This window comes from Cloeon dipterum, chromosome 4 (genome assembly GCF_949628265.1).
Source record: "Cloeon dipterum chromosome 4, ieCloDipt1.1, whole genome shotgun sequence".
Classification (NCBI taxonomy): Eukaryota; Metazoa; Arthropoda; class Insecta; order Ephemeroptera; family Baetidae; genus Cloeon; species Cloeon dipterum.
The window spans coordinates 20,359,977-20,385,550 of record NC_088789.1 but is presented as its reverse complement, the minus strand read 5'-3'; the positions used below and the strand labels follow the sequence as shown (position 1 = coordinate 20,385,550).

The 25,574-nt window shown below is 39.9% G+C and overlaps 6 protein-coding genes across 15 annotated transcripts in view; 2 read left to right on the top strand and 4 right to left on the bottom strand.

Moving 5' to 3' along the window:
• Nucleotides 1-2,364, bottom strand: part of LOC135942298 (ubiquitin-conjugating enzyme E2Q-like protein 1) — a 6,690-nt gene extending 4,326 nt beyond the window's left edge. The window contains exons 1-2 of one of the 2 annotated variants that reach the window (XM_065488332.1): nucleotides 2,001-2,364; nucleotides 70-367 (exon numbers count right to left, since the gene is read on the bottom strand). In XM_065488332.1, the coding sequence (XP_065344404.1) occupies nucleotides 70-301 (232 nt within the window). In that variant the 5' untranslated portion in view covers nucleotides 302-367; nucleotides 2,001-2,364. The remainder of the gene's footprint in view (nucleotides 1-69; nucleotides 368-2,000) is intronic. The other variant, XM_065488331.1, reaches the window with a different exon arrangement.
• JhI-21 (Juvenile hormone Inducible-21) overlaps nucleotides 1-22,529 on the top strand; it is a 27,016-nt gene extending 4,487 nt beyond the window's left edge. For 2 of the 5 annotated variants that reach the window (XM_065489310.1, XM_065489314.1), the window contains exons 2-11: nucleotides 16,693-16,823; nucleotides 17,039-17,252; nucleotides 17,864-18,006; nucleotides 18,269-18,394; nucleotides 18,986-19,127; nucleotides 21,169-21,292; nucleotides 21,356-21,556; nucleotides 21,901-22,135; nucleotides 22,194-22,286; nucleotides 22,354-22,529. In XM_065489310.1, the coding sequence (XP_065345382.1) occupies nucleotides 16,693-16,823; nucleotides 17,039-17,252; nucleotides 17,864-18,006; nucleotides 18,269-18,394; nucleotides 18,986-19,127; nucleotides 21,169-21,292; nucleotides 21,356-21,556; nucleotides 21,901-22,135; nucleotides 22,194-22,286; nucleotides 22,354-22,427 (1,483 nt within the window). In that variant the 3' untranslated portion in view covers nucleotides 22,428-22,529. Of the gene's footprint in view, nucleotides 1-13,996; nucleotides 14,160-15,603; nucleotides 15,782-16,692; nucleotides 16,824-17,038; nucleotides 17,253-17,863; nucleotides 18,007-18,268; nucleotides 18,395-18,985; nucleotides 19,128-21,168; nucleotides 21,293-21,355; nucleotides 21,557-21,900; nucleotides 22,136-22,193; nucleotides 22,287-22,353 lie in introns of those variants that run through there. The other 3 variants (XM_065489312.1, XM_065489313.1, XM_065489311.1) reach the window with 3 other exon arrangements.
• On the bottom strand, nucleotides 3,386-6,658 carry LOC135942299 (solute carrier family 66 member 2). 4 transcript variants are annotated; one of them, XM_065488333.1, is made up of 6 exons: nucleotides 6,469-6,657; nucleotides 6,019-6,297; nucleotides 4,600-4,736; nucleotides 4,397-4,432; nucleotides 3,833-4,049; nucleotides 3,386-3,772 (listed from the first exon to the last, which is right to left on the bottom strand). In XM_065488333.1, the coding sequence occupies exons 2-6, from the start codon at nucleotides 6,231-6,233 to the stop codon at nucleotides 3,592-3,594; spliced, it is 786 nt and encodes a 261-aa protein (XP_065344405.1). In that variant the 5' UTR covers nucleotides 6,234-6,297; nucleotides 6,469-6,657; the 3' UTR covers nucleotides 3,386-3,591. The 4 variants fall into 4 exon arrangements, with proteins under 4 accessions (XP_065344405.1, XP_065344406.1, XP_065344407.1 ...); XM_065488334.1 differs by lacking the exon at nucleotides 6,469-6,657 and adding an exon at nucleotides 6,360-6,415; XM_065488335.1 differs by lacking the exon at nucleotides 6,469-6,657 and adding an exon at nucleotides 6,366-6,390.
• mRpL10 (mitochondrial ribosomal protein L10) lies at nucleotides 8,304-9,450 on the top strand. The gene is made up of 5 exons (XM_065489863.1): nucleotides 8,304-8,456; nucleotides 8,519-8,718; nucleotides 8,783-8,893; nucleotides 8,955-9,156; nucleotides 9,218-9,450. Exons 1-5 carry the CDS (start codon nucleotides 8,432-8,434, stop codon nucleotides 9,415-9,417), a joined length of 738 nt encoding a protein of 245 aa, XP_065345935.1. The 5' UTR covers nucleotides 8,304-8,431; the 3' UTR covers nucleotides 9,418-9,450.
• On the bottom strand, nucleotides 9,475-12,644 carry LOC135943365 (homeobox protein Mohawk). Of its 2 annotated transcripts, none has more exons than XM_065489861.1 (7): nucleotides 12,300-12,644; nucleotides 11,938-11,988; nucleotides 11,619-11,737; nucleotides 11,387-11,561; nucleotides 9,971-10,220; nucleotides 9,770-9,922; nucleotides 9,475-9,716 (listed from the first exon to the last, which is right to left on the bottom strand). In XM_065489861.1, exons 2-7 carry the CDS (start codon nucleotides 11,968-11,970, stop codon nucleotides 9,631-9,633), a joined length of 816 nt encoding a protein of 271 aa, XP_065345933.1. In that variant the 5' UTR covers nucleotides 11,971-11,988; nucleotides 12,300-12,644; the 3' UTR covers nucleotides 9,475-9,630. The 2 variants fall into 2 exon arrangements, with proteins under 2 accessions (XP_065345933.1, XP_065345934.1); XM_065489862.1 differs by lacking the exon at nucleotides 12,300-12,644 and adding an exon at nucleotides 12,101-12,293.
• Plzf (Promyelocytic leukemia zinc finger) lies at nucleotides 22,328-25,574 on the bottom strand. The gene is made up of 4 exons (XM_065489315.1): nucleotides 25,471-25,574; nucleotides 24,678-25,354; nucleotides 23,749-24,163; nucleotides 22,328-22,870 (listed from the first exon to the last, which is right to left on the bottom strand). Exons 2-4 carry the CDS (start codon nucleotides 25,334-25,336, stop codon nucleotides 22,514-22,516), a joined length of 1,431 nt encoding a protein of 476 aa, XP_065345387.1. The 5' UTR covers nucleotides 25,337-25,354; nucleotides 25,471-25,574; the 3' UTR covers nucleotides 22,328-22,513.

The window sequence follows — 25,574 nt, the reverse complement described above, 5'->3', positions numbered from 1 at the left end:
AAATATATATGCTTTTTCCCGTTCATATTGATGCTGAGAATTAAAAATAAAACATTGGATCTTTCTCACCTGCATTGGCCACAAGATCGAGGTTGGCCGCCGGCGAGACGGCGTCTCGGCACCGGAGGAGGCGTCTTGCCGGAGAGGCCATCGGGCTGTTGTTGGCCGCGACGGCCGCCGGTCCATTCTGCGTTTTAGGCACGGCCTTCAGGGGCGAGCTGGGGCTGTCGTTCCGCTCGGGGGTGGTGCGGAAAATACGGCGAATGGCGGCGGTCACACGCTCCTTGGAACGAGAAGTCATTTTCACACTCTCACGCTGTTTGCCGATCAACTAACTCTGCTGGCTGCCGTTTTAGCTGCTGCACATCTGCGGAATTGAACGTAGGCGAATTAGGATTTCGTGGGGAGGAAATCGCGTAATCTCAGGGGGAGGTTCGCACCGCCACTCGTTCGTGGAGGTAAAGTTGAATGAAAGAGAAATTTACCTAGAAAAGCGATTTGTGAGCGCTGCGCCTGCATATATTGATTCTTTCGCTATCCGCGTTTTATGGCTTCTGTTATGTTATAGAAGAATGCAGCCTAGGCATTAATGCTTGTTTTTAATATCTTCAAAATTTATAATAGTTTATCATTCATGTTATTTGAAATGACAAACACCTGCATGAACGCTTGAAACCACGAAATAGAAAAAATATGTTAGCGTTTATCATGTGCAGTAGTTAATATTATTGATGTTTTTTCATTTCTATCATCAAAATTTTAAACAAACTTTCCGCCTGAAATTATACTTAACGTTTCTCTAGCTGCTAGAAAACTTTAATTTTTTATCTCATGTAGTCGTGAACATTTTAATTTAAAATTATAATTGTCATTTTAGTAACAATTTTAACTATGATTTCAATACAACCAGATGCCGTGATTGAAAATTAAAAAAATGTTTTTACGACGCAGCCTTTACCAGATGAAAATCTAACGAAAAAATAATGCAAGCGGAATAAAAAAATTCTAAATTTTGAAAGGAAATTTTTAGCATTACGTATGTTTTTTAGAGTAAAAAAGGTTCTGAGAATTTTTCAATTATCATGGTTCTAAAATTACGGGGTTCATTAAATAATATAATATTAACATATCGAATCTTTCTATGAGGCAATTTGAAAAATGACCTAATTGTAAGAAGCTGCCTAGATATGAAGACTTTTATACCGACCTGTACAAACGGTGAGAACTTAATAAAGCGCGTTCTCTTACCCATTAAGCGTTATCACGCTTCAAAGATATCCTTTTTGTCTTCCCGGCACTTAACAGAGGCGTGATTACTATCCAATAAATTGATGCGCGAGCTTTTAAGTAAAATCACAACCGATATAGTTACTCAACTGACGCAATAAAATGTTTCTCAGCGAGTACTGGCGCATTCTTTGTAGATGGAGCAATATATGCTGTAATAATATTATGAAAATGTTGTTTGAAAATTTTAACAATATGTTTTCAACTGAAAAAGGGAAGGATTAATCAGGTACTACAAAGTGTAAAAAATTCAGACTGAATATCAGGACAAAGAAAAAAAGTCTTATCTAACATCGTTTTCATTCCATCTCCATTATTTAAATTTATTCTATGCTAAAACATCTGTGTCTATTTCCCGACCATTTACGTCAATCACTAATCGATGGAGTAAAAAAATCCAGAAAGTTTGCGTCTTTGGCACGCCTCGGAAATATTTTGTATAATCATTTAACGTCTAGTGTCGCCCTTTTTGCCAAATTTTGCAACATCCCGAAACACCGCTTTTGCATGCGATTATACACAGACAAATAAGGCGTCGTAAAAGCCAAGCAGCGGATCTTTGCACATACACGAAAGGGGATTTTGCGCCAGAAGAGAGCAGACGTAAATCCTACCCGGAGAATAGTGTAAAAGAGCGAAAAGGTCGAAATAATTGCGATGCGTCTCATGAATGAACAGCAGAGAGCTGCGACGTGTTAATGGAAAATCAATACTTTTTGTTGTTGATCTGCGGGAGCGGCCTTCCCGACCCTGAGGGTGCAGCGGGGTCCCGCGGAGGTCGTACCTGAGCAGTGGCCAGACGGCTGGTGACGGTTGCGGAGTCGTTTTCAGGCTCGGCTCGCCCAACCTTTCGCCCCGTGCAAACTCCCTGCGGGCCTGAAAACAAGCACCGAGTCATCGGCAACAGCGAGGACCCCGCGCGCGCCACGCATGCTCACTCACCCCACCCCCCCTCCGTAAGGGGTTGCGCCCCCCAGATAATATGCCGGAGATGGCAATATCTGCGCGAAATCGTAACAATGACTCATGTTACACGGCGGCTGGTGCTGCTACTCGCCGGTGCAGTGCGACTGAATTATTCATGTGCGAGATCTTGATCGGTGGCGCCGGGACGTACACGCGCGCGTGATTAAATTTTGTGCGCAAATGAGTCACGGGACTTTTCGTTGTTGAGGGTGGCGCATCGATCGACTGATTCGCAGCCCCTGTTGCAATCGATTTGACACAATATTATGTGCAGACACGAATATTTTTTTAAGATTTTAATCATTTAAACCTTATTTTTTTTCTTTTGTTAACAAGGTGAAACCGTGAAGTATATGACATCTGATTGTTTTTCTAATAAAATTATATCATAGATAATGCTTAAAAAATATTTTTTAATTAATGAACGGTAGCTACATGTTGATTTAATTTAATTTATCTTTACGTTAGTCCGCACAAACCCAATTTTCATGGGATTTTATTAAATTAAATTTTACGTGCACTTGCTTTATAAACAAAAATAACTATAATTATAAAAAGCATTTCACGCGGTCACCAAAAAACCTTGTCCACGTGTCTTACGCGGGGAAATAATACGGTTTAAATTATAACCACTTAAGTGGCAAAGCATTAACACTATCTCAAATAAAGATAAAAATAAAACGAATTTTTGTCTCATTTTAGGCTGAGAGCTCTCCATTTTGAAATATTCTGAATAATTTTTCAATTAAAAATTTTCACTCTAATAATCATAATGTACGTTCTTGGGGGTGACATTTTAAAACCATTTAAACGAACAAAGAACAATCCTAATAAGGGTTACAAGTTTGAGCTGCAATTTTTAAAAAAAAAATAATGGCGTGCTTTTCAAATAGTGAGCATTGTCGCTCCACTAGAAATCTTTCTTTATTTAAAAACAATACGCCACTAGACTGGTCTCGTTGGTGGGAAAGAAAATCTGTAATGAAAAATAATAATTAACGCTAAAATTTTAGAGAAAACTGGCAAATCTGAATTATATATAGCTAGATCATTGTACTAATATTTTCATGAAAATAAACTGAAGCAAAAATAACAAAAATCAACTGACCAATATGAATTAATTTTAATGCAATTGTGTTTTAGGAAAATTTATTATAAATGACAGTTAAATCTTCAATTTTCAAAATTCCTTATTTCAACATTTATACAAAATGTATTATTTACTTATGCAAATCAAAACAGTGTCTTCAAAAACTATTTAAGTTATTTTTACAAAAAACAGTGAATTCAAAACGCTTGCGAGGCCATAGTAACCACTCAAAAGTTATTTGATTCAGCTCATTCTTGGCGCACAGCATGTCGTGCCTTCCCTCGGTACACGTACACTTGCATCATGATGAGAATGTCAACGATGACCTGCATAATTGCGCCGGCAGGGAATTGCTTTGGTACTTTCTTTACTATGAAGTAACAAGTCTTAAAGGTATCACCACTTGTCCACATCAGGACCATATTCACACTGGAATCAAAAGAACAAAATTTCAGAATAACTTTTAAATTTTTTTGTTTAAAAATGCACCTCATTCCTTCTGTGGACTTTTGCTTAAAGTTTCTCAGCAGCTGAGGCACGCCGAGCAGCGATTCGGAAAGGACTGCGAAAAGCCCCAGTCCCTCGACGAACCAGTAAGACGGAGAAAAGACGTAAAGGGCCGCACTGCCTATTGCAGTGACGAAGAGCATGCACTCCACGTATGACTGGAAGTCCGTCCATTGCCAGAAGAAGTCGAGGTCAAAGTCTTGGCAAAAAAGCAGAGAACAAAGTTTAAATAAATACATAAGATGCGACAAAAACGACTGCGTGAAGACAGAGAAAAGCCAAAATATGAAGAAGGCAAATTGCTACAAAACAATGCAAATCTGAAAATCAAAATGCAAAAATTTTCTACGTCAATGGCAGCAAAATGAGGACAAAATGTGTAAAAACCAGTGTGGAAATTACATACTTGTGCAAAACTAGTGGAGTTTGAGCGACTAATTAAATGAATGTGTTTTTGAGTCGGTCTAAAAGTGGAGAGATGTGAATGTTAAGCATTTGTTTGGTGAGAATATAGATGTATGAGCATAAAAGTGAGCTCCAACGTACCACGCAAAGTGTGGTGCACCAAATTAGAAGCTCCGCCTGGGCGAAAGAGGGTTTAGACAGCACAGAATATGGAAGAATAAAAATAACCATCAATAAAACACAGCACTTCAAAAACACTTGATTAAATATTTTGAAGACATCACCAAGTGGATTTTGGTGGCGAGAAACGTGTGCAATGCAAAATCAGTGTCGATTAGGGGTACCTGTAAAATGTCTGTCTTTGGACAATTTGACGATTGTTTTGTTTTTCACATCCACGCACAGCTTGATCATCGCCAGCATGGCAAAATTCATGATTACGCTCTGGATGAGCAGGGGAAGCTCAAATCCTCTGCCGAACCTGAAATTTGATACAGATAATTTATTAACTTTCGAGTTGGTAATATATTTAAAGGTAAACTAATAAACAACAAGCCTTAAGTCGTCCCTTAAACGACCGTACTATTCAACAACCCTGCTACAGCTTTAAAATAATAAAGAAAAGAAAAATTGAATTTATAATTACAGTGAATAAAAATTAATAATTATTCAAGGGGGTTGAAATATATCAATTTGGGGGTGCAGGGTAAGTAACCCTTCAGCTGGTCAGGGAGGTTGAGATGAGTCTATCAGTGTGCACTGTTTGTAATTCTGATGGTTGGAAGTTGAGATTAAAATTTAACAATATTTAAAAGCACATTGGACAAAAATTGTATTTTTGTGAGTTTAAAAGTGGAATTCCTCGAAAACAAATGATAACACCACTTTTAAATTTTCACACTAGTTCACTCATGTCACGGAACAACTTTTTAGCACATTTTTAAAAGTCCAAAATCATGGGCTCACTTCCAAAACTTACAATAACAGAGCAGTGACCCTTGACCTTAACCTAGGTCATTAAATTTGGTGTTTGCTCGATTGGGTTTGGTAAGAGGAATCCAAAGCGAACCCTATTTTTGAAATTGCATCACGGGACGGAGATGAGATATTGAGGTTTAAAAGTTTTCCAAAATTTTCAACGGTAAAAATGAATATTTTGGCAATTATTTTCACGAAATCTACTCGGAGAAATTTATTTCTGGTGAGTATTTCATCCAGTTTTCTTGCTCTCTTGTTTAATTTGTCCTTTTAACCCGTGACATTTCGTCAAATACAACTATTATAATATAAAGAATAAAATGCAGCTTTCTCATTGCATAGAAAGCTGTTACTTCCTTCGAATTTTGAAATACGGAAGTCAATAAACACCGAGGAAGCTGCTTGTAATTTCAAATGGGACAGTTATGACAGCCTCCTATGCTTCTGTCTTTATTAACATCTCAACCGAAAAAATCTTTGCTCGTTTCTACCGGGATTGGCTAAATCGATTTTTTGTTTTCTGCACATCAAAGAAATTCTTTCAACACGCCAGAATGCACAAAGTAGCAGGATTCAATCTTAAATCCCAGCAGATAAGCCTTAAATTTGTAAATAGACTATTCTACCATCTGTTTATCAGCTTTTAATATTGGGACTTATTTCCTCAAGGCCTTAATTTTTTAAATTCAACCTGTTGACCTTGTGTATCATTGGGACCAGATTTAAAATCAGTCGTGGACCGAAATGGGACTGTGAATAAGGGCGTTTAAAATCTGATTATTTACCAGAACAGAATCCTGAGAGTATTGGCGATGAGCAGGGCAAAACAAACGTACAAGGAAAAGCCCTCGGCGTTTTCGGACCGCCTGATCTCCGCGTACTGTGGAATGTAAGGGACGACGCCACCGAAGATCATGGCCAGGGAGGAGGCCCACGAGAGGAAGGTGGTCAGCGTGTACTCGTCGGCGGCGCCGAGTTCCTCGCTCAGGGCGTCGTCCATCGCGTCCGCCAGCTTTGCACCGCGTTCAGTCACTCGAGCAGCATTTTCTTCTCAGCAGCGCCGCCTGAAAGCGAGGACACGTTCCGTTTACAACATTGCGACAGAGAATAATCTAATTTGCGCAACAATGACCCCAGCGAACTCAGGCGCTTTTCCAGCTGAATCGAACGGCGAGCCAGCTGGGAAGCGTGTGTGTGTGTGTGTGTGTGTGTCAAGTGTCAACCCTGAGTCCCACCTGCGTTCGTCCAGCACCGTTGACGGGATGGCGCATCGTCCTGCACTCGTCCGGACAACACGTCAGCGCGTACGCGGCGCAAACAGGCGCATTTTAAAGCAAACACGGAGATTAAATTTCAAGATAAGTGCGCTGCTGACTGCTGACGAGTGACGATGGATCTCCGCCTTTTTGAAAGTGCCGCCGTGCTCGCGTGTGTGTGGCCGGACGAGGGTGCCACGTTCGGCCTTGCGCAGCGCTGCCCTCGCAATTCGCACGCGCGCCTCAGCAAGATATAAAAAATCTAAAAAATATTGCTGTATGTTATGTTCATATTTTTTGCTGTGCGTTCAAAGTTGAAAATAAAAAAGATAAGTCGTTGCCGGATATAAAATTTTAGAAGCAAAGGAAAACATAATAAATACGGGAAATAAACCTGAATCAAATAAAATAATTTTGAAAGCTTATAAAATCTGATTTATTTTGAAAACTCGCTGATATTCTATGGAGAAAATAAGTTCATTTATAACTGTCTTTTGATTATTTTTTGGCATTTTGTCCGTTGTAATATTATTTGTTTTGAAATTGCTATATAAGAAATTAAAACCTGAAGTAATATTGAGAAATTGTGTGAGGAAATGGTGGCCTTCGTATTGAGTTTCTTTTATTATTGGGTTTCCATCGATTTAATTACCTCTTTTGATTCCAATATTTATTGTTAAAACAGCATAGGTTCTTACAATAGAATTTATTTAAATTTATTAATTTTATCTTGAGAGTATTGAATGGACAGCATAAATTCAACAAATAATGATATGACTTTTGCAGTTTGCGAGTGTAGTTTGATTGCATGCGAATTTACACAAATATATATACAATAAAAACGGCTATTTATATCTCTCAATCAGCAATAATACCAACAAAATACATTTAAATCTTATATTTCTTATAGTCTGCTGCTTGCGGTCATCCTGTCGTGAGTCTTATCTTATCAACAGATGCCGCTCGCTTAAAATTGGAGCAATAAATCATTTTGGAATTTATAGCTATGTTAATTGCCGAAAACTTGTCGATTTTATTATTTTTAAACCATCCAGTCACCGACACATTTTTAAAATTGCTTCTTGGGTCTCTATTAATATTTTTAGTTTTTTTTAAGCAAAAGGTTAAATTGCATGAAAAGTTATTTTTTTCCACTAATAAAAATAAAGTGCAATACAAGTCACTGGAAATTAAAATTGATTGATTCATAACTTCATAACGTGAATTGAAATTAATTTGAAATGTTTAATATAGCAAGCAGTTTTGATCAAATCAAAAGCAATATGTATAATTTCCAAATATCATGCGTCAAATTTCTCGAAATATTATTCGCTTGATTTTTATTCCTCTCGATCGTCGCAATCTATCCAACGCTGCAAAATAATGGGTTATTACAGCCCTTATCTGGCGAAATAAATCATGATTTCCAAAGAGGAGACAGTGCTCGCCACTTGATTAGCATTATTAACTTTGGAGCCGATATTCTTGGAAACTCAAACGGCAATAGCCTGGGGAAAATTTAAGCTCATCTTTCTTTTCAATGAAGTTATATTAAAAATTATTTTTTAGAATTCGCAGTACATACATAACAATCTACTTTAATAGCGACGGTTTGCTTTTGCAAATATAAAGGCACACGTGTTCATTATTAAATTTAGCCTTTGCATCAATATATAAATATTTATTCGTTTCTTATGTCAACACGACTCGCGTTTTCCTCTTATTTAACCGGCGTAAATATCTATGCGTTTTAGCGCCCCACAAGAAAATATTAAGAATAGTGTCCTCGTCTGACGCGAGATGGCAGGCACGAACTTAAACAAGCCGGTTGCATACCATCTTGGCTGTATAACACACGTTGTTTTGTTGTGCCATATGATCGCTACGATTTTGGGCCTGCTGAAGGGTTCTTGTGTTTTTTTACGAATATTTTAAACCAAAGATGACTTCAAACATTTTAAAAAGAGGTACATAATATCAAATCATTTTTATTTATATAAAACTAATTCATGTACTAAATTTATCGCAGCCATTCTTCTTCCGTGGACGCCAAGAGTGCAAATCTTACGGTTTGGTAAGACGAAAGTCAACATTCAAAGGCCACATCCTCCTCACCCTAGTAAACTTATGATGTTGGAGGTCACGAAACCAAAGTTCCCGGAGCCACCGCCGTTAATTACAGAGATTTGCACCAAAAGCTCAGACAAAAATTACAACAAAGAAGAGATTGTGAGTTTCTCAACAATAACATACATGTCTAGAAACGCATCACTAACAAAAATAATCATTTCAGGATAATCCGTATGAACGAATCCTTGCCAGGGAATTGATGGAATCGGTAGAAAGCTCCGAATTTGTGTGCATTTTTCAAGATTTGTTCATGAATGGCGAAGAAAGATACAATGTATATGACTTGAAAAGCATTGTTTTGCAGTGAAAATATTAACAATTTTACTTTATATTAGGAGTTTGCAATTTTGAAGCGGAAAGGAATCCACCTGCAAACATTTGGCAAGCAAGTTGCGACTCGCGCATTTAAAGGGACAAAATACGAGGCCATCCTGCCCCTCATGATCTACCACAACTCGATAGCGTTTGCTGAAAAATCGTCAGCAGTGAAAACACTCATGTCTCTGAAGAAAAAGATTCGCCACCACGTTTTAATCGGTAAATTTAACCATTGCTGGTTCTGACGAATCATGGTCTTAAAAATTATGTTCTTTTTCAGCTGGAATCGTGGAAGACCGGTTGATGACTGTGTCCCAGCTGGAAAAATACGCCGCCCTGCCAGACCTGACGATGGCCAGAGCGCAGTTGGTGTCTGTCCTGAACAGTGCGGGCGGCACTCTGGTTTCCCAGCTGAACACGCACCAGCAAAACTTTGTGTCCAACCTTGAGTCCCGAATGGAGCAGTTGAAAAGTGGATAAAGACATTTGATTATGAGTTTAAATAGTTGAGATGTAAAAAAAATGAAACTATTACTGTGGTAAATAACATTTTTGATTTTATTCATCCAGTCACTATTGATTTAAATACGTTTTTTGTTCCGAAAACTTAACGTCGGGAGATTTCGCCTCGAAAAATACAAATTTCTATTAAAATCAGCCTTGCGAGAGTTTCTTGTGATCACAAAACGAAATCTAAGCGGTTCCTAACGTCGCCAACACCACGGCTGCTTCGATCTCGGCTTCTCGGTGCGGAGCCTCTGCGTCCTCCATTTCCGTATCTGTGGCGCATTGCGGTTAAAATTTGGGATTTATTTCAATAAATCAGCATTACCACTGTTTGGCCTGGTTTTGTCCGCGTCTTGCAGATTCCAGATCCACTGTTTGTTGCTATTGCTCCTGCAGTAGTTGCCATTCTTATCCATCTCGCTGACCATCATCGGGGTCATTGAGTAACAGTGGTCAATCACAGTCGGGTTGTACGAGTCTACAGAATTAATTTAATAAATTTAAATACTAAAACTTTGATTTATACCACTGGAACTTGTCAGTCTGCCGCAAGAGAGTTCCATCTCCTGGTCGCTGTCCTCTAAAAGCGCCGTGCCACAGTTGACTGGAATTTTCTCCGCGTTGCGGGCTGCGACGTTGTTGTAGATCAGGATTCTGCGACCCCAGGAGGAAATCACTCGAGGCTCCGAGTCCATTGAGATGTCGGATTCAGCTGGATCCTCAGCTGCTTCGGCGTTTTTCAGTTTGCGCCTCCAGTTTGCAAACCAATTGCAAATCTAAAAAACATTTATTTAAAAAAAAGTATTTTAAGGGAGTAAATTGATAAATGACAAACCAATGTACGTGCAACAAAATAGCACATTTGTTCGCTGATTTTAAACATGACTCCTATATTCCATATTTTAATTAAAATAGACTTCCACCTCGTTGCTTTGAAACTTATCATTTTTTATATTTTTCCCTTTTTCTGTTTGGAATCTCTTTTGAAGTTTACATATATGAGCTACACTTGTACATTTAAAAGAGAGTTATAGCCTCGAAAGGTTAAAAATGCTATCTTTAAAATATATATTTATTTATTTACACAAATATTTAATTCTATGAAAATTTTAATCTCAATTCGTCTCTACTAAAAAAATGACAGTGCAACCAACCATTTTTATTATTTCTTAATTTTTTTCCACTTTCCTGACTAATAAAATGGGATGGTTATTTTAGGTGTTTCTTTTTACTATTTAAAAAATCGACTACTTTAATTTGAATGTATTAAATTGACACTCCATCAGTGGACAATGGTGATGAGGCCTGCACGACCGGAACAGCTATGCTTTAAGTACGAGAGCGCATAATGTTTGATTTATTATAAAATTTTACAATCTTAGTGCCTATGGGAGCAGCCATTGGAACATACATTTTAATGATTAAATTCACCCCACACATTTGTTCCTATTTTTAATTTTTAGATTGTTTTTCATGCGAAACAGCATTTTTAAACGGTTTTTTAACTGTAGTTTTTTAGCTTCATACAATTCATCCATATTATATTTTTGCTGCCAATTTATTTGAAAAAGGTGAATAATTTTCTATAGGTTGTAATTTTCTATCGCCATGAAAACATTTTTCACTGCAAATCTCATTACAGTGTCCGGAAATATACTCGGGCTGAAAATTCCTATTAGAAAAAAGGCAACTAACACCAAACACAATGCAAAATTTACGGATTATTACGTGCCCTTTACTAATTTAGATGGTTTTAGCATTTTAGGAAGACTTCACTTTGCTTAAAATTGCACAATTTGACGGCACTGAAATGGTGAGAAGCCCGGGAAAAATATTCAAAACCGTACAATTCCACAGCTTTTGATCCTTAAAAGATTACTTTCGCAATATCACGCAATATTTATTTGCTGCTCCGTTTTTAAACATAATTTAAACTGCTTACCTGACTGTATTCCAGTCCAGTCTCTCTTGCCAGTGCCTGCTTTTCTTCCCTGGTGGGATAAGGGTTGCGCCTTCGCTTCACCAGCCAGTCCTTCAACTTGCGTTTGATTTCTGGGGTGAAAAGTCTTTTCGGAGGCCGCCCCACGAATCCCATCAAGAGATGACGGCAAATGGAGCTGTTCTCAAAATACGCTATTTCTAAAAATGAAAAATTCAAATTCGCTTGTCAATACCTGTTGGCCTTGCGAGCCCTGAGGACCCTGTCTGAAGGCATTCTGAGCGGCGACGGTGGCTGCTTCCGCAACCTTTGCTCCCCCCTCGGCTGGCTCGACGCCTTCTTCGCGGACGCGGGCTGAAATAATAATGTAAGTGACCGTCAACCCTCTCGAATGTACACCTCTCGTTACGATTTCGTGAGAGGAAAGTGCGTGGGTGGTTGCACGGCGAGAAAGGCCGGAATCCAGCCGCGCAGTCGGCCCAATCGGACCGAATTTGCGACTCGGAGCGGATTCGGCAGAAAGCGATTGCGAAATTACGACAAAGCCATCTTACCTTAGCTCTCTTTGTCCTCCTTACGTGGACCATGACAACCGATGTTTTCGCCTGCAAAGGGAAATGGTGGTCAGGACGTGCGCGGACGGGATCGGCTGAGGGTGGCAAAATTTTCGGCAGACGGCCGTGCGCCGCGGCCAACCGGACAAGCAGCGATTTTCACCTAATCACCCCGCTCTCTGTCGCACTGGGAAAGCAGGCAAAATGGCGCTTTCGCTTCGCAATATTTTCACGGTTCCACGGGTCATGTAAGCAACGATTGCCGGCTAGGGGCGCGAGGACAGTGGCGAAACGTGCCGCCGAAAACTTTGACCTTTCCCTCGAACCAGCCTCGAGCGCAGGAGTCGGGCGCAGGTACTCACGTTAAACGCGCGTTGAGCAAAACATTTTGACACAATTGCAAAATCGCCAGATTTAAATAGAGCGTCGTCGAGGTGGTCGCATCGCCCTCTCTTTCTTCTTGCATGCGCTCGAAAACAAAACACTCTGCTAGAGGCTGCTGCGATTCTCTCTCAGCAGCAGCAACAGCAGCAGATCCCGCGACTGGTTGGGCGGCTGCGAAAACCTCGGCCGGATTCCCTGCGAGTCATCACTCTGGAAATTTTGCTCGTCTTTTCAAAGAGAGCAGCTTTTGCAAAGGTGCTCACTCGGCTAGAGCCTATTTTGAAGCACAAGACCCCGACACGAAAATGCGAATGAGAGAGAAAGAGGAGGCGCGAAAAGAGACACACGGCATTCGCGGGGGGTCCTGCACTTTTTACCCCATCAGCTGCTTCGTGTTTTTTGTGCCTTTTGGTTCAGTCGCAATTAAATCTGAATCTGACCTTGTTTCATTTTCTCAACAAGATGAATCATCGTAGGACAATGACACAGAATAAGAGAATTATCATGGGAATTAATTGCTGTAAAATCAAAATTCGAAGGCTTTTTTACTTTTCAACAGGCAGACTAATTCAGGACTCGAATAATACGTTTAAGGCGCAAAAAGGGGTTTAAGGATTCACACTATTAGACTACTCTGGCAATCTAGGGGAGGTTAAGACAAGTTTAGCCGTCTGCGGTTTATGAAAATCGGACTATTAGAAGCTTGGAGGGCGCGCAAACAAATTTCTAAAAACAGAAAATCACCAATTTTGTAGTTTTAATTTTTTAATAAAATATCAGGGATACCAGATTTTACCTACTCTCCGTTTTTATTTTCAGGATTTTCTGGAAAACCGCGAGTAGCAATGGGAAAAAACTACTTAAAATATTAGATTTTCATCATTTTATTTATTTATATTGTGAAAAAAACTGCAAACAAAGTTTTGACCCATTGTAAATTAGGAAATTTAATCAACTTTGCAGGTTCTTTGCACCACAATGCTAAAAGTGATTGGATCTTTTGAATTGTTTTAATGCGATATTCATCTATTTATAGAGTCTAGAATATCCGAGATCCACACACACCTCTATAACTAATGAAAACTTTGTTTATTTTATGAATAATATAAAACAAAGTTTTCAAACTTCCTAAAATCGATATAGTATTAAAAATCAGATATAAATTGGCACTTAACGGTATCACGACAGACAAAAATTAAATTCAATAATTATGTGATTCTTTTGGGTTTTACCTCAACCGGAGGAAATTTAGGAAAAGGAAAGTTTTTTAAACATGAACTATATATATTTATGCTTTATTTTGAGGATTTTTGAAATTTTTGCTGTCAATTACAGAGATTTTAAAATAGAAATTAATCAAAATGCTTTTTCAGTCGCCGTAAGTGAAAATCTTTTAGAATAAAATACTCTTTTGAAAAGAGCCTGTGCTAATTTGTTCATTAACACAAATCGTTTAAAAAGATCTACATATTTGTAATAATATGAGTAGCTTTTAAAATACTATTTTGGACGCCACGCTCAGTATATTGAGGCCATAAAACTCCAAACTGCCTTATAGGGGCCTGTCGGTGCTGGTGCGGCGTGACATGTGGTGCACGCGTTATCAAAGTATCCCCCGCCGAAATCGCGGAAACGCATGCGTTGAGAGTGCAGTCGCCGAGCCTCCTCCCCTCGTCATGTGTTTGTTGTGAGTGCGGGTGCGGGCGGGTGAGCAGTCCACGCTGACTGACGTGAGTGAGCTACGCAGGTTGCAGAGGCATCGCGCACCCTTGAATGCCGCGCCGCAGGGACTAGTTCGCAGGGTGAGTGAACGCCGAGAAGGCCGGAGGGCAGTCAGGGTGAGTACGGCACCTGCGGACTGACCGGCGAGCTTATTGTTAGGGGCGTCACACTGTCTCGTCAGACGTGGGCGTGGAAAGGAACGAGGGGTTGAAGCGACTGTGGTGAAGGGGTGAAATTTGTACGATGAGCGGAAAACACGAGTTTTACACTGGAATGACATGACGCAACGCTCTGCGTGTTTTTAGTAAGCGAGCTAGTTGTTTTAAAAATTTCAAGTGGGTATTTTGAATACTAAAAAATTAAATCTTCGTGCTGAAATAAATATGACGATAAGATACAAATCACCAGATTAACATGATTTACGCGGGATTATATAGATAATAAATTTAATGAACTGCTGACAATGAGTAGGTTGACGTGTAACGAGTGACAGAAATGATTTTTTACAGTCTCTTACTTACAATAAAGTTGGTCATTGAAAAGCGAGGTTAAAAAATCTAACTTTATCCATAAAAGGGATTGTTAAATATAAGCCTAAGTGAGAAACATATTTAAAAAAATGATGGAAAGGAACAATTAAATCTCAAGAGGAAATGAGATATTTTTCCAAGATTGTATGTCCACACAGGAAATTGAAATATAATTCAAAATATTCATTTGAAATTAGTGAGATTTTAAAAAGGGAATGAAAACCAGTGCTGCTAAAACCTTAAATTTATTAGGGTGATTACTTTATCACCAAATCTGGTCGAAAGCTGCACGAAATCGGTGAAATTCCGTGAATGTCGTCCATAATATATAGTTATTAAAACTCTGCGAACATCAGTTTAATAAAATAAATGAGGTTCTCGCAAAGCCATTAAGGACTTGAGCAAAATAATGACTGAACAAAATCTTTCATTGAAGAATCCAAGAGTTTAAAAGCCATTACTTGCAAAATCAAAATAAAGTGTTTTTACCAGACGTCTTGTAGGTATTAGCGTTCGCAAATGACCGTGTTACTACAGACAGTGTGAGACGGAATTATCACACAAATAAGAAAAAAACGTGACGGAACCGGCTAACAATAATTTCCCTTATTCTTTTTAAATTTTTAATAAAATCAGCTCGAAGAATACAATTTTTATTATTGACAATTATAAAGATGGGCCCACTTCGGCTTTGCTCTCCCCAGAGTTAAGTCTTAACACGGTGCATGTCAGATGTGGTGCCCTTTCTCACTTTTTTCACCTTTTGACAGGTCATTTATTGTGATATAATTGACAAACATATTATGTATTTTTATATGATATTTTAGTGAGAATAAACAAATATATATAAGTTTACGATGACTCTGATTGAGATTTATCTATTTGAGAGTGAATGATGTATTGCAGCGTAGAGGTGCTGTTCCTCTCCATGAGTGCTCTGCCTCTCGCTCACCCCTCTCTTTCTCTCCTTCCAATGCGTTTTGGCGATGCGTCTTCAACTCTTTGGCACCAAAGGCAAAGCGCAGTTCCTTCCACGAATCCACAGGCAGAGCAGAGGCAAGACCGCGATCGCTCTCGCGCCTTCCTGGTCTCACGTGTGCAATCCGAGAAATAATATAGTTACGAGCGTGTGTGTGCAGCCAGCACAAAAAGCGCCTCGCGAACACAATTCACTTGAGAACCGGCATAATAACTGGTTGTGTGACAAGGTATGCGTGTTCTAGTGCTCATTGCAGTCCTATTTTAACCTACGCAAGCCGGCAAAGCGAGACTAAATTTTTGAAATGTTTCTCTTACCCGTAAGACACATTTTCACGAAAAATAACTTGAACGGCTCTAACTATCCTAATTTTATTTGGATTTAAATTAAGCGTAAAAAGTAATTAAACTTATTATTTTGCTGCTATTTCTGTCTGGAGACTGCAACGTAACCACCTAGTCAAGATATTTATAAATCAATTTTTTTCAATTAAAATTAGCAATTCTGGTGAGAATTTGGGAAGAAATAAATTTTAGAGATAGAGCCCATCGTCAAGGTAATGAGGGAAAAAATCTTGAATGGTCATGGATAACTCAACAATTCAAAATTTCCACAAACATAGGGTGTAAAAATATTTAAAAAAAAAAAAAAACTAAACAAATAAGTTATTTTTGCGTGCAGTTTCTTTTTACAAAGAGACTGATCAAGTAAGTGTCAAATTTCCAGCAGAAGAAATTTCAAACGAATTATAAAAGTGGTTTGGCGCACGATAATTTGATCTGACAAGAACAAGTTCTCGCGCGAAACTTGGTGGTCCCGCATCATACGAGCAAGCTGTGCGGCGACAAACGCACGTGACAAGTACTCTCGATTGGGACAATAGAAAGCAGATCGAGATGAATCGGCGTTGTCGATCGTTAAAATGTACCAAGGCCAGAACAAAAACATCCCAGAGGCATTACGCACGATTGCGCTCTTATGAGACCACATAGGCATTGGTTCTTTCCTGACTATTGTTTATCTAACTGGATTTTTTTATGTAAATAACGGATAATTTAAAGGAGAAGAATTTCTGCATTTTTTTTAATATTATAAAAAAATGGAAAATATATTGGAAATCGTGGTGTATTTTACTTTCAGGATGGTCGCTGAAAAACGGGAGCTGGAGGATGTGGCTGCGAAAGACGAGACTGACCCGGCGGCCAACAACCCAGATTCTGTGCACCTGAAGAGAAAGATCACCCTGTTCAATGGGGTCGCCATCATCGTCGGTGAGCGAATGATTTATAAAAACAAATAATTTTTATATTTTCACAAATAAAAAATCAATTGTTTACAAGCCTTATATTTTATCTTAAAAAATGTTTCTAAGAGCAAGATTATGATAAAAAGCTTGTCTCGATGAGAAACCTTTAACGTTTCTTGTCCATTTGCGTTAAGCCGATTTAAAACACCGAAATTATGAAGGATCCGTGCGATTTGGCAGGCACTATTGTGGGTTCTGGGATTTTCGTGTCGCCCGCCGGCGTCTACCAGGCGACGCACAGCGCCGGTGGATCGCTGCTCGTGTGGCTCGGCAGCGGCGTCTTCTCCATGCTCGGCGCCCTGTGCTACGCTGAGCTGGGCACCACCATCACCAGGTCTGGCGGAGACTACGCCTACATCCTCGAAGCTTTCGGTCCGCTCCCTGCTTTCCTCAGGTCAGTTGGAGAATCTGTCCAAGACTAAATGTAAATTATTACTCTTTTTTAAGAATTTATAGCCCCCGCCTCTACAAGTGGGGAGATTTTTTATTTTGCAAAAATATATTCCAGGGTTGAGTTAGGGGTGAAAATGGTAGGGGTTTATATTATACTACCCTAAAACCTTTTTAGCTCGTCAGGGAGCATCAATACAAGTTAAACGGTATTCAGTTTTTGCATTTCTGACTAACAGAGGCCAAGATCTCGCGTTAGCATGATATTTTGAATTTTGACCATAATTGTGTTTTGACCTTTGACCTGTAATATTTCAAAAACAAAAAATTCACCGTTATGAAAATTTCGCATAAAAAAGTTTCTTAAAATCCTTAAAATGAGATGTTTGGTAAAATTATATTTTAATAGATTCCGAGACATGGTCAATTTGGCGCTTTTCAAAAACCTGGAAAGCACTCATTTGGCATGAAAATTTTGCTGATCAACATCACCAACATAATTTGAAAATAAAGATGGTGATATGACGGGAAACATTTAGACCATTTTGGTGTTACGGCACCCTGACATTTTTTTAATAAATTACATTCATCGGCAATGTCCAAATTTTTTTTCAGGTTATGGTGCGCCCTTTTGGTGATTCGACCGACGACGCAGGCCATCGTGGCGTTGACGTTCGCACAATACGCGGCCAAGCCGTTCTTCACGACATGTTCGCCGCCTGAAAATGCGGTCCGCCTGCTCGCCGCCGCTTGCTTGTGTGAGTTGGCGTGTGTTTTGACCTTTTCTTTATTGTTCTCCTCTGCATTTATCAGCCCATCATCTGCCTTGCTTATTTCGGCTTGGTGAGCTGGAGGCACTTCGCGTTTTTAATTGCACGATAAACCCACGACCGTCAAAAATGCGTGGGCGCTGGATTTTTCCTTTTAACGTGCTTTGATCTCGAAATTTGAACTGTCAAATAGCTCTTTACGAAGAATTTCTCCACTAATAATTTTTTTATGGAAATAAAACATTCTTAGGCTTGCTGACGGCCGTCAACTGTTTGAGCGTGCGTTGGGCCATGCGTGTCCAGAGCGTCTTCACGACTGGAAAACTGGTTGCTCTGGTGGCCATCATCATCGCCGGTCTCATCCACTTGTTCAGCGGTGAGTCCCCAAACCCAACTTTCCTCGCCGCACCGTTCAAAAATGTTGAGGTTTCTTTTTGTCGAGGATGTTTGACGAGGGATCAATTTACCCGCCAACCGACCGATCGATCAGATTTCCCGTTTTGTTTTTCACATGCTCTAAAAACGCGAAGCCAAAATGCAAGTAAACGACGAATTTTTAGTGTCGGTTTACTTTCTTCATGGCAGAGGGCGGGAAGACCGACAAATTTCGGAGAAAACCAAATAAAGGAGAGGCTGGAGCCGCAAATACCACAGCCACACACGTGAGAGTAAAGAGGTTTTTTCAAACCTGAATAATTTCATACTCCTGCAATCCATACCATAAATTTAAAGAAGAATGCGCGCGGACTAAAAATAAATGCTTGTCTATGCTGGCAGACCAAATAAGGCGTTCAAGCTCCATTCCATTTAAAAGCCTTGATGTAATAGGGAATATTAAATTAAGCGACACCAGACGAGCCGAGCGTCTGGAATACCAATTGTGGCATCAAGATCCGCGATCCGCGATGTCATTCTTAATTATTTCATGATCAATTAAGCGAGCGATCATTTAAATTTGGCTCAACAGGTCACACGGAGTACTTGGAGAAGCCGTTCGAAGGGAAATACGACGCGACGTCCATCACCCTCGCCTTCTATTCGGGCCTCTTCGCTTTCGGCGGCTGGAATTACCTCAATTTCGTCACAGACGAGCTGCAAAACCCATACAAGTAAGCCCTCTTTTATTTTCATCAGCCTCTTGCGTACGCACATCACACGTTTCTCTCGTAACCGTCGCTTCCCTTGAAATTACGCAAGATCACCAAGATGTTTTAAATATCTTCACGCAATGAAATTCAATCTAAAATATTTTATTGGAAATTTTAGAATGTTTTGAGAGTTTCTATATAATACCGAGTTTCTCTTCGCTTTTTTTGTGCTCAGGGCAAGATTTTAAGCACATCAGGGTGTTTCCTGAGCACCCTGGTGGCTTTCAAAGGGTCGAATTGCACATGTTCTGAAAGTTCTTGTGGGAATTGAATGATATCGTTTACTCGAGGGCTACCCTGACTCCAGGGTTCAATTTCTCATCTGATCTGATGGTCTTGTCTGACCTCAGAGATGACCCCCAGCATGTGTCAAAATCAACCGATCGTGCAATTTTGATTTTTTTTCTCGTTATTCAGCTGAGAACTGAAAAATTACCTTTTTTTCGATCTTTGAACCTCTGTAACTCACAAATGAAGAGGCGAGAAACATCCTGAAAATTTATAATCGTGTTAAACACACTTACAATTAGTGCAAAATTTTATGCCATACTAATACATAAAAATAATGCTGTTTCGAGACATTCAAAAAATTAATACTTAATAAGAAAATTAATCCAATTTTTAAAATTATAAAAAATGTGATGAAAAACGGCATGAAATTTTTCTTCAAACTTTTAAATTTCAACCTTTACACCACCGTAACAATGTACCAAAAAATCTGGATGGTGTTCATACATAAATTTTCAAAATTTGCTGTCCATTATCAAATCTCCCGAAATTTTTAAAGTAAATATCAAATAAAAATGTATTTTCCAAACCAATGATACAAATATTTATGCCAAATGTTTTGCAGTAACACGTAAGACGGATTATTTCCTCCTTCTCTTCATTAATCACATTTAAGGCTTCATCTTCCGTCAGACAAAAGGTGAATCAGCATCCTTTTATCAGGAAAAAGGTTTTCCTCTCTGCGCTCAAAACCAATTTCGCAGAGTAGCTTCCACCCGCGCCTCTTCGTGCGATCTGAAATTCAATTTGTGCGCTCTCGCAGTCGCGCGGCTGCTCCATTATTTATTAGCGCGATTCATTAAGCACCGTTTCTGCTCCGCACCCCCCGGCGCCGGTATACTGCGTCGCTGATTCTCGGCCAAATCAAAGCCAAATGGAACTTTTGTGTTACATGCCCATATGTCTGAAAAGCGCCTGATGATTTCCTCAGTGGCTAGTGACGTCAGTGTGGCTTTTCTCTTGATTTTACGAGTGTCTGCGCAAACACAAAACCGACGGGGGAAAATGGTGCTGCGTCTGAAGCCGACAAGTGGCTCAGATTGATTGCACCATCATCCCTCGCCGAGCGCCCTACTTGTTGCGCGTGTGGCCACTGGCTAGCCACCTACTTTTTAGCTGAATAATGCAAAAGCATCGCACAAATTTGCATATTTGCAATTTGCCGTAAAGTAAATTGTGTGTTACACATACTTGGGAATAATGAAATTGCACCTTGAAGCATTCTGTTGCTAGATGAATCCAGAAACTTGAATGTATATTCTGACTTCTGAATAAGTATTTGAACGTGATTTTTTAAAAAAGATCTCACTGGATCAGTCATGACTTCAAATAGTTTTAAAACCCTTTCAACATTTATAAACGGATATATAGAGATAACTTTTGTTCCACCTTTTTTATTCTACGCTGACTCAAAATTGGCTTTATTTGAGGAAAACGCGTTCTAGTGTACCAGTTATAATAAAAGCACGCTCGAGAGATTGTTGCTACTGGATCACGTTTCAAACAGCGACGAACAATAGATCTCACCTCTCCAACTCCACATTGCTTCTAATCTAGAAGTTTAACCTCCGTTATTGACCTTTGCCAATTATTTTAACATTTAGTCCACTGCAGTGTCATGACTCTGCTTTTTGACATTTAAATCAGACATTATTACAAACTAAATAAATTTGCCCTTTAACTCTCTAACTCTGCTTCAATCGATTTGTTTAAGAAATTTACCTCGCGCAATATGGATCGCCATGCCAATCGTTACTTTGGTCTACGTACTTGCAAATTTGGCGTACCTCGCGGTCGTGTCTCCGGACGAAATGCTCTCCTCCCCTGCAGTTGCTGTGGTACTATCTTACAAAACTAAGAATGAAAAATTCCTAGATTTAATAATTTTACATATTTTTTAGACATTTGGGAACAAACTCTTTGGACCACTCGCTTGGACAGTTCCAGTTTTTGTAGCCCTCTCCACTTTCGGTGGCGTCAATGGAATTCTTTTCACGTCGGGACGCCTGTTCCTCGCCGGTGCTAAAGAACAGCAGCTCCCAGCATTTTTTTCGTTTATCCACTACCAGAGGTCGACCCCGGTGCCATCACTTCTCTTCACAGTAAGTGATTTTTCTTTTATTTCAAATATTAAAAAATTAAATTCTAAAGAAAAATATTTTGATTTAATTGAGTATGAACTGCTAAATTCAGTAGTTTAATAAAGAAAAAATACTCAACTTATTACCTGAAGCAGCAAAATAAAATCCATGCAGCTTAGAACAAAATCTTAATTTAAACTGTGCTCATTTATTGCTAAATTTAGATTTTTCTTTTTAAAAATTCGGACTAAGAAAGGAAGTAAAATGTAATCTAATATAATTTACTAAATTATGCCATCATTTTTAGTAATTTAATTTCTCAGAAGGACGCTATAAACCCTTGTCGCAAAAATTTTTATTTGTAGTGCGGTATGTCGTTGGTGATGCTGATGTCGGCCGATATCTTCGCCTTGATCAACTACTTCAGCTTCATCCTGTGGGCCACCGTGGGTGCCTGCGTCCTCGGAATGCTGATCATGCGGCGCACCCGGCCCGAATTGCCGAGACCGATCCGCCTGCCGCTCTGGCTGCCGGTCCTGTTCCTGTGCGCGTGCACGCTGCTGGTCATCGTGCCAGCTTACAACCAGCCAATCGACTCAGGTGGGATGATTTGCAATTTTAATAACGAGCAACGCTCACACTTGTGTTCGATGTGCAGCCATCGGAGTTTTGATCACGCTGACTGGCGTGCCTGTCTACTACATTTGCATCGTCGGACAAAGCAAGTTCCCTTTTCTGGAAAAGTGGACTGGTGTGTAATACGATTTAATTGAGTTTAGATTTGTAATTTATTGTATTTTAATTCTTATTCGTTGCAGATAAATTGACAAGACTGATTCAGACGTGGCTAGAGGTGCTGAGCCCCGATGAATATCCACAGCCAACTCATTAGATTTAGTTTTTTTAAATACATTTTTTGAATTGATAATTTACTTAAAACTGTTTTGCCGACCAAGTTGAATTTATTGCATAATAAAGTCAAAATCCCGTCACAGCCTCTTCGTTTTGAACATTCACGTCCTCGACAATCACTTCCATAGGAATAACAAACACCACATTATTATCCACGTGCGGCTCTGTTGACTGATTTATAACAGCAATACTGGACACTTCTTTCTTTTTCTGAGTCTTGGACTGACGCACTCGCGGTATCAGGGTAGTCCGCACTGGTTTGCCCGACTTGTGTCTCTCAGCGTGCGCTTTTATTTTGTCCAGTCGGGTGTTGGAGTACGAACAGCCAGGCACGGGGCAGCTCTTCAGGCCTTCGGGGGATGGCTCGTGCTTTGCTGCGTGCCGCCGCAGATTCTTGTGCATCGAAAAACTTTGACCGCATATCTGAAAACGAATTCATATAATTAACTATTAAGAGAAAATTATTGAAGTTAAAATTTGGACTAAAAATTGGAATAGACTAAAAATATTTACTCCGGAAATTTGTAATTAAAAAAATATTGTTTTAGAACAGTTGTTTTGATTTTAGAAAATCTGAAAGAAATATTATTTTATGCTGCTAGGTTTAAAATATAAAAATTGACCTGACAAAATAAATCCCAATCTAAAAATAATAAAGAAGTAAAACCTAACTAGTTAATTCAAATTCTCAAAATCCACTTTCTAAAGCCATATAAATTTTGAATTGATGATTATTAGTAGTTATTCGAGTTGATTGTTTGTGAAATTTGGCAACAGATTATCTCTACAAAGTGCAGTAGTGAAATCAAAACTAAGGAACAGTTAAAGTTCACATTTTTCCAAATATTACTTAAAATATTTAACGGTTTGTCTACATCTTTTGTCGCTTGATTTGGATCCCTCTCATCGCAATGCATCCAATGGCGTGCGAATTTTGAGGCAAATTTGCATAATATACAATTCATGCCGTTTGATTTGCATGCAAACTTGGAGCCCATCTTATCAATAAACGGCGACTTGGGAAAATTTTAGCTTTTCCCTAATTTTTAAAACGTTTTTCGAGTAAAATTAATAAGGATTTTTCACCAATTTTTTGTTAAGCTTTTTATTTAAATTGGCTTCAAATCCAAATCAATAAACGTTTAATTTTTCTTTAAAGCATTCCCTGAACTGTAATTGTCGAAAAAAAGGATTTCACCTTCTGTTCTCTTTCTGTGTCTTCATAAATTTCTTTTCTAGCATGTTAGTGTTAATTAAAAAAATAATAATAATTGAATTCAGTCTGAATAAGTGATAATCACCTCGCACTGGTACTGCCGCTGGTTGGTGTGGGTGGGTATGTGCTGCATCAGGGTCTGCTTCCTGGTGGCGACGAACTGGCACCCGGCCACCGGACACTTAAAGCAGACCCCTGCGTGCACCATGTTGTGCGCCTTGAAGGTGCTGCCGTGCGCCGTGGTGAAACCGCAGATGTCGCACAAGTGGCGTTTCACGTCTGAGTGCACCAGCTCGTGGTTGTGCAGGGCGTGCTTCCACTTGAAGCCTTTTCCGCACTTGCCGCACACGAAGGGCGTCTGCACCGAGTGGCGCGGCTCGTGCGACGAGAGGGCCGCCCGCGTGCGGAACCGGGCGTCACAGCTGGCGCAGAAGAAGGGCAACGCGTGCTCGTGCAGGTCGAGGTGCGACCGCAGCTCCAGCTCTGACTTTGCTGTGTACCTGTAGGTTAATTTTATTTATAAGTACTGAGATTATTTAATTACCTTATTGAAAAACTGCAGAGAATCTTTATTTAAAATAAGAGGTCTCAGCCAGCCGGAAAATTTCGGGTCACGTGGGCAGCAGCCAGCCGCCGGTGAAAAAGAGTCAAAAATTAAAAGTGCCGGGGGGAGAAATCTGATGGCCCTTCAGGCCGTTAAGCACTATCAAACTTCACTTTTACAATATTGTCAGTTGCGCCAGCCGCCAGTGAAAATTGCCAGCCGCCGCCGGACAAAAAATTCGGCAGCAGCCGCCTTAAATCTTGCGGCTGAGACCTCTATTTGAAATAAAATGCAGATTTTAGCGCTCCCTGTTTTATAATCAATTTTTGGCCAGAAGTTAAGATTTTAGCAACTTTCAAATCTCGTTTCTTTCTTACTCAACAAGGAAATCGTTGAAGATTGCAGTACATGGACGCTTGCTTCAATGGTTGTCCCAAAGAGAAAGAGCAATCAATTTTCCAATTGCAAACCTGAGACAGATGGAGCACTCGAGACTAGTATTCTGGTGCGACGGATCCCTGAGGTGCTGCAAAAGGGCAGCCGCAGTCCTCTGCTTCGATCCGCACGCGAGACATCTATAGGGTTTGCTTCCAGGAAGCAGCTTCTTGCACGTTTCCTTGGCTGCAGACGCTTCCGCGAATTCCTCCTCAGGCGCCTCAAGAGCGACAAGTTTGTCCCGCTCCTCCTGGCACACTTTCTCCAGTGCCACGATTCGCAGCAGCTTGCCGAGGCCCTCGACGTGGTCCACGTGTTCCGGGCCTCCGACCGCGATCTGTCCGCTGTACAGGAAGTCGACGACCTTGTCCAGACACTCAAAGCACTCGACCGGCTCTGCGTGCTCCTCCTCGGCCAGGTCTGAAATGAAAATCTCCAGCGGCCGGTTGAGGGACCAATTCTTGTACGCGTTCGGGTGCTTGCGGCTCTGTTTGTTGCGGCTGCCAACCACCGTGTCCGGGTTGACGAAGAATTCCAACAGCCGAGGGCTGGAGATGCTCAGCACGCAGGTGTGCGCCCATACACAGCAGCTGCCGATGTGGATTTTCACGTCGCAGAACTTGCCTGTCCGGCGCTGAGTGGACAGCCCCGACAGCAGTTTGCTTGGCACCGAGTCTAGTTTGTAGTCGGGCATCTTTTTGATTCTTGTCACCTAGAAAGAAATTGTTGATAATTTATTTTGTCTGCTAAAAATAAAGAAAAACATATAATATTAATTATTTAAAATTCGATAAATAATAGGAAATAATTATTCAGGTGAACTCTCACCTTATTTTTAATATTTTATCCTGCTTTAGTTTTAGTGACATCGCAATAGGAATTCCATAAACACCAAAGAAAAGATCTATTGCTGACAATGAGAACGAATGAAT